The 6,719-nt window shown below is 33.9% G+C and overlaps 2 protein-coding genes and 1 non-coding gene across 3 annotated transcripts; all 3 read right to left on the bottom strand.

The window, feature by feature from the left end:
- Positions 1 to 189: 189 nt before the first annotated feature.
- Positions 190 to 2,264, bottom strand: LOC106111331 (facilitated trehalose transporter Tret1-like). The gene is made up of 2 exons (XM_013293359.1): positions 2,066 to 2,264; positions 190 to 1,451 (listed from the first exon to the last, which is right to left on the bottom strand). Exons 1-2 carry the CDS (start codon positions 2,160 to 2,162, stop codon positions 193 to 195), a joined length of 1,356 nt encoding a protein of 451 aa, XP_013148813.1. The 5' UTR covers positions 2,163 to 2,264; the 3' UTR covers positions 190 to 192.
- On the bottom strand, positions 1,687 to 1,768 carry Trnas-gcu. The gene has a single exon. It is a non-coding gene; the product is annotated as a tRNA-Ser (tRNA).
- An 825-nt stretch (positions 2,265 to 3,089) lies between the features above and the next one.
- Positions 3,090 to 5,630, bottom strand: LOC106111316 (facilitated trehalose transporter Tret1-like). Its single transcript, XM_013293342.1, has 3 exons — positions 5,408 to 5,630; positions 4,823 to 4,958; positions 3,090 to 4,646 (listed from the first exon to the last, which is right to left on the bottom strand). The coding sequence occupies exons 1-3, from the start codon at positions 5,447 to 5,449 to the stop codon at positions 3,367 to 3,369; spliced, it is 1,458 nt and encodes a 485-aa protein (XP_013148796.1). The 5' UTR covers positions 5,450 to 5,630; the 3' UTR covers positions 3,090 to 3,366.
- Between the last annotated feature and the right edge of the window lie 1,089 nt (positions 5,631 to 6,719).

Here is a 6,719-nt window from a genome sequence, read left to right on the forward strand (position 1 = left end):
TCTTCTTTATTTTTTTAAAACCCTCAGAGCCGGTGCACATTTTTGACTAAACTATCGCATAACTGTTCTGCGATTGTCGATTGTTTCACAGCGTTCAACTGTTTAGTTGCATAACTAAAAATCGAATAGTGTCCAGACCATATAAACTCATAGGAATCAAAGCAAGACTAAAGAGTTATGCGATAGTTTCGTTTACATATTACAATTTTTATTTACTGGCATTAACTTATTTACAACATTTCCATGTTCTATTTGCCGTGATATCCCATGGAACTCATCTGTGATATCTTGTAACGTCTTGTCCTTTGTCTCTGGTAATATAAACCATGCGACTAACAATCCATATGCCACCATTGTCACGTATAATAAAAACGTACCATGCAAATTGTAATTCTCCAACATATGCAGTGCTGTTTTTGTACTCAAAATGTAATTCAAACAGAAAAACATTTGCGCTAACATATTTGATATTCCACGATACTTAAACGCAAATATTTCACCAGCAAGGATATTAGGCAGAGTCAAATTGCCTACAGAAAACGTCAAAACATGAACATGTATGAGAAATAATCCAATCTGGTAATCTTGTGTTTTTGTATAAGAGTATATTATTATGATGAAATAAGAGAGTATGTTGCTTGAAATTGTTATCAAAAGCATCAACCTTCTTCTGAATTTTCTTATCAATAAGACTGTGCAAAAACTGGATACAGTTCTTAAAATGTCTGTGGATATTATCATAAACGACACATTAATATCTTGTCCTACAAGTCTGTGAAAGATATCCGAAGTGTACGCATCGAAAGTAGTAGCTCCTGACCATTCATTTATAATATGCAAATGAAAAATAATTATCATAGGTTTGTAAAACTCCTTTTTCCTCCAAATCATGAAAAAGTAAACAATCTTGTGTTGCAAATTGACAAAACTCTCTTTACTTTCGACCATATCTCTGATTATCATATCCAACTCTTCGTTTTCTTCTTCATATCGCAGCCAATCGAATGATCGTCTACAATCAACATACTTCCCACATGACGCTAAATATATAGGTGATTCCGGTGATAATGTTACTATTATTGTATTCAACAGGGCTGTCACACAGCAGATTATAGCAGCAGTTTGCCAGGAATAAAACGCAGCTATGGTATGATTGCACAAAACCCCTAATGATATAGCTAATGACATTGTAGATAAGAAAGTCCCTCTGTATTTCGGACTGGAGTATTCTCCGATCAAAACAGGAACTACAATAGCAGCGAATCCTAAGCTAAAGCCTTGAATGAATCTCACCAATAGGATGACTATTATGTCGGTAGTAAATAGTATACTAAACCAAGTGACAGTTAGTATAACCGAGCTGAGAAGTGTCATAGTTCTGCGGCCGTAGTTACTCATTAAATATGGTGTCATCATCAAGCCGAAGAAGAAAGATACGCCCGTTATTGAAGCTGGAAACACAATAACACCGAATTTATAATAAGTAATGTAATCAAAAAGCTTGTCAAAATATGGTTTAATTTATATTTCAATCATTCTAATAGACGTAGCCTAAACTGCTGAACGAATCTCGATGAAATTTGGCATAATTGAAGAAAACAATCTGGAAGAACACAAGCTTGCTTTTTTTTTTTAAATTCCACGCGGACGGTCTCGCAGGCGAACGCTAGTTAAAAATAAAATAATCGACGAGGATGGGATTCGAACCCACGCGTGCAGAGCACATTGGATTAGCAGTCCAACGCCTTAACCACTCGGCCACCTCGTCATGCGTACACTTGTGTAAATTACCACTATAGTGATACGTAAATTACCCTTAAATAATAGGCAAGAAAAGTGTTTTATTTATAGATCGCATATTTTATTAAATAAATAAACGATTGATCACGATTCACTTTATGTTGTGTAAGATATTTGTTTCGAGAGGGAAATCCCAATAAAGATACTTTGTTTACGGGGTTTAACAGGTAGGTTTTGAGTACTAATACCTCGGGAGCCTCTAGTACTACTGGTAGAACTCCGGTATCACCGGTGGAAGAGTTTGCAGTATATCTAGATATCTTACCTATCCACGAAGCAGTTTCATCATCAATATCCTGAGAAGACCTCAGCTGCGGCAGCAACACTGAGCTGAATGACATCACTTGACTGTTACATGTCATGCCCAAAGATACACCGAGTATCGCGAAACACTGCAAATATCAACTTACTATTATAAATAAACTTAAAAATAAAGAAGTAAAGAAACACCCGCTCCCCAGGTCCTTGACTTAAAATGTGTTAGAGGAACAAGAGAGCGGCATGTTTAAAAAAAAATTATAAATGCAAAGTTTTGGATGGATGGATGTTCGTTAGTTTACAGCCTAAACTGCTGAACGGATTTCGGTAAAACTTGGCATTGATGTAAACCATAGTCTGGAAGAACACATTGTCTACTTATCTTTTTTTAAAATTCCTTGCGGACATTGTCGCTGGCGAAAGCTGGTCATACTAATATAAATGCGAAAGTTTAGATGGATGGATGTTTGTCAGAGTTTGTAGTCTAAACTGCTAAATGGATCTTGGTGTAATATGGCATAGAACTTGAAGATAATCTGCAAGAACACAAAGGAGAGTAATTCAGTTTTTTTATTAATCTGGCGCAGACGGAGTCACAGGCGAAATCTATTACTTTATACAATAAGGTTTATTGTAAATATCTACGTAAAAATATGAGATTGACTCTTAGAGAAATCACTTTTATCGCTGTAACTAACATTTTGTGAAATATTTAAAAAAATAACTAAATAATTATAGAAACCTGTCTAGACAAGGGTGTCATCCATAATAATAATTCACTCATCACTTGATGACTTCCTGTAAATTATTAGAACACAAATAAAAAATAAAGTACCAAGTAGAATATTATACGATAGAATTATCGATTTAAATAAAAACAAAATACGACTTACTTGATCAAATGTTTAAGACGGATGTATGCCGTTTTAAAAAAACATTAAAAAACAGTTAAATTGGTCGTGTACTACAATGAGTGATATAATAAACTTACAATGTGCAATCACTTGAAAAGATAATGTGTTCATTTTCTATCTCCTTAATAATACAACTAAATATACAAAAGAATAACTCATTTGTAGTTCAGAAGCAAGTCGAGGAGTGTGGATAGTTGAATCGAAAGACTATATATATTTTTATATTATTGTAATATGTATCTTAACATATATGCAGAGAGCTGTGATTACATTAACAAGACGAATGGATTATGTTACAGAGAATATGATCAAGAGAGTGAATTCAGACATGACGGCTGATAGATGTATAAGCAGTGCGTATTGTGCCGACCCTCCGTAGGAAGTAGTTTGATGATCACACTGTAGATTCCATTGGTAACAATTCTACGGTCTTCTCATTTTCAGATACACCCCTAAATTCATCTTCAATCTCTTGTAGCGTCTTATCTTTTGTTTCAGGTAAAAGTTTCCATGACACTAACAAACAGTAAATAACAACAAAGGAATATAAACAGTAGGCACCATGCAAGCCGATAGTTTTAAAAAGAAATGGCACAGTTTTCACAATTATAAAGAAACTTGTCGAATGAAATAATACACTGATACCTCCAGCTATACTTCTAAATTCCAAAGGAAATAATTCCCCAGCTATAATGTAACATATTGGTAAACTTCCAAAACCTACTGTTAACATATGGAAATGTAGTAATAATATTCCTATCAGAGGATTATCTACAAGATCCTGCTGTTTTAAATATGAATACAAAGCTGTCGCTAACATCGCGGTGACAGCAAGCAATCCTGTTACCATCAACATAGATCTTCGTCTCTTCTTTTTTATAAAGTATACACCTATTATATTTGATATTATTCTTTGGGAGTCTAATGTAATTATTAATAATGCTAAATTCACATTATTACTAACAACCCTGTCCAGTAAATCAACTGTATATGTTATTAATATGTTTACTCCAGCCCATTGAGATAAAGTATAAATGTGGATCATTATTATTATCGGCTTATAAAACTCCTTCCTTTTAAACAATGTTTTTAAGTACACTTTCCGATGTTTCAATGTTGTCAGTACCGATTTTGTCTCTTTCACTCCAATTTTTATTTCTTCTTCTAATCTAGTTTGAATCATTCTTTCCAATTCGTGTTCTTCGCCATCACCTCGTAACCATCTGAACACTTTCTTACTTTCATCATATTTACCTCTATCAGCCAACCAGCTCGGTGATTCGGGTGATAGCAGTACGATGATAAAATCAGCTAGAGATATAAATGTGCAATAGACCGCAGTCGTCTGCCAGTGTAAGTAGGATCCCAAAGTATGTACAACGAGTACACCGACGGAGATCATCACAGATATAACGGTAAGGAAAGCGCCTCGGTTCTTCGGACTGGTGTATTCCCCGATAAGTACCGGTCCTAGTGTCGTCCCCATACCCATTGAAAGACCTTGAAGTAGACGTGATACAATAAGCATGGGTATGTTCGTGGCTAGGATGATGCCTACCCAGCCTAATATCATGGGGATTAGGCTCGCCATATTAGCAATTCTTCTGCCATATTTTCCCATGATTAGGGGAATAATAAAATTACCAATGACGAGGGCAAAGCCACTGACGGACACTGTAAGAAAGAAAGACTTGTAGTTATTTGTTCCTTTGTTTTATCAGAAAGAGATGGATGGATTGCGTGAAAGGAAAATTATTAAGGACGAAACCTGGCAGATCGACCCTTTGGGAGTACAATAAGGTAGGAGAGATGATGATGTTTTTTTTTAAACATTATAATGATGTATTTACCAATCCAAGAGCCTGATGAATCATCGATGGGTATAGGAGAATCTGGTGTTTTAAGCTGTGGGAGCAGGATGGCTGCAAATCCATTGCAAATTCCATGGCCGGCCAAGTTCAGAGTCACGCCTGATGTTACGAACGACTGAGACGAAAGAAAAACCATGTTTATTATGGAAGTTAACTTTGAGCAAAAGACTAATAGAGCCTTTAATTCTCAAGTATTATGTCTATGTTAAAGAAATTTTTAAATTTTACTTCCTAATTTAGTATTGACGTAAGTTATTTTAGAATATTCAATTCTTATCAATACGGCCAAAGAAGTTATCAAGTTTTTACATATTACATGAACACATGATTATTAAATTAAGTAACCAATTGAGATATTTATGAATCGATTTAAAGTTCTCGGTAGAAATAATTTCTCGGAAGCCGTAAAACCCATTTATTAGTTTCTTGTGAGGCTTCACGTAACAATAAATTGAAATCATTGGTAGGTTTTTACTATTAAATGTATTAAGAACGAAAAGTTTATAAATATGTCATAAGAAATCTTCAAAAGAACTGAATAGAAGAAGAATAAATATTTTTTACCTGCTTCACAAAAGGCGTTATCCATTTCGATTTTCTCGACATTTTCACAAATAAAACAAAAAAATACTTATGTTCTATTGTATAGAATAAAAAAACCTTAAATTTAGATCTAACATTTTACTTGAAAACTGTGTAATATTCCAGTTTAACCAATAACGTACGCATTATAAGAATTTTGATAAGCAAATAAATATGTCACTGCTAATTGTTTGGTTTTAACAACGCGTCGTATCGCGTGTTTTAAAAATATTCGTATGTTAATTTATCTGTAAACTGTGTTGAGGTCTGCAAGTATTAACTAGTTACAAAACTATACGCAATCCCAAATTAAACTATAACTTTGTGATTCAAGTTTAACCTAAAATAAAGACTCGAAAAAAAGAAATTAAAACATGAAGCAGAAATGTCTGAATATAATTAAATCCTTTCTGTTAAGTCTGAGCAATATGTTGCCGTGTATAAAAATTGCTATTAAAAAATGACATGTAAAAAAATATTTAATTTCTCCTATCAACAACCAACTTGTAAACAGATTAACATATAGCCCGTCTGATTTTTTGCCCGTTGACCTCGCATCGTAGTCAAATTAATTGCGCCGTCGCTAAATAGGTGAAGGCCTGAAGATTTGTGAGAGAAGCATTAGTGAACAAAGTCAGCGTTTTTTTAGCTAAATCGTACATGTATTATCATTTCCTTTGATTGTCTATTCATGCATTTAATATCTATTTTAATATAGGTGCGTATACGGGTTGAATTCTTTACTCTACAATAGATATTTTCATACAAAAGTATTAGTTCAGCGGTACCTGTAAAGAGAATTAAACACTATTTTTTAATCTGTATTAACAGCTTTTTTTAGTTGGTTACTTTTTTTTACGTAGCGAAGTATATTGCTTTTGAATATAGTAATATTTTGAATGAGAAGGTGAAGTGGATTTGACGAAAGAGGTGACGCTTAGGAAGGGAAAATAACCTCTTTCTGTGTTCGCCTTCTTCTTTGATTAAAGGTAAGATAAAAGGTAAGTATTAAGGCAATTGCGGTTGTCTATAGTCAGAGACCGCTTCGCAATTTCAGTGAATTTATATGACCGTTTGCTCGTTTGTCCTTATGACTAGTGCAAGGTAAATCGTCTAATTGCAAAAAAATATAGTCAAAGACATAACGGAGTATGATAAATCTAATCAAATTAATCAAGACAAGTTAAATTTGTCACAAATCGTAACAGCATTGTCAATTAATTAACGCCTAATCTTTTAACAAGTTCGCGTGAGTTCATTCTAATTAGATAAGCAGATGACGCACATAATGGGG

Source organism: Papilio polytes, unplaced genomic scaffold, assembly GCF_000836215.1.
Source record: "Papilio polytes unplaced genomic scaffold, Ppol_1.0 DF824169.1, whole genome shotgun sequence".
NCBI lineage: Eukaryota > Metazoa > Arthropoda > Insecta > Lepidoptera > Papilionidae > Papilio > Papilio polytes.

Excerpts from the sequence above, each read along its gene's own strand:
- LOC106111316 (XM_013293342.1), bottom strand. The coding sequence starts at position 5,449 with ATGTCGAGAAAATCGAAATGGATAACGCCTTTTGTGAAGCAG. Across the intron at positions 4,959-5,407 it reads TAACGCCTTTTGTGAAGCAG|TCGTTCGTAACATCAGGCGT; the intron begins GTAAAAAATATT and ends CTTTCGTCTCAG. Across the intron at positions 4,647-4,822 it reads TTCATCAGGCTCTTGGATTG|TGTCCGTCAGTGGCTTTGCC; the intron begins GTAAATACATCA and ends TCTTTCTTACAG.
- LOC106111331 (XM_013293359.1), bottom strand. The coding sequence starts at position 2,162 with ATGACATGTAACAGTCAAGTGATGTCATTCAGCTCAGTGTTGCTGCCG. Across the intron at positions 1,452-2,065 it reads TGAAACTGCTTCGTGGATAG|CTTCAATAACGGGCGTATCT; the intron begins GTAAGATATCTA and ends TTGTGTTTCCAG.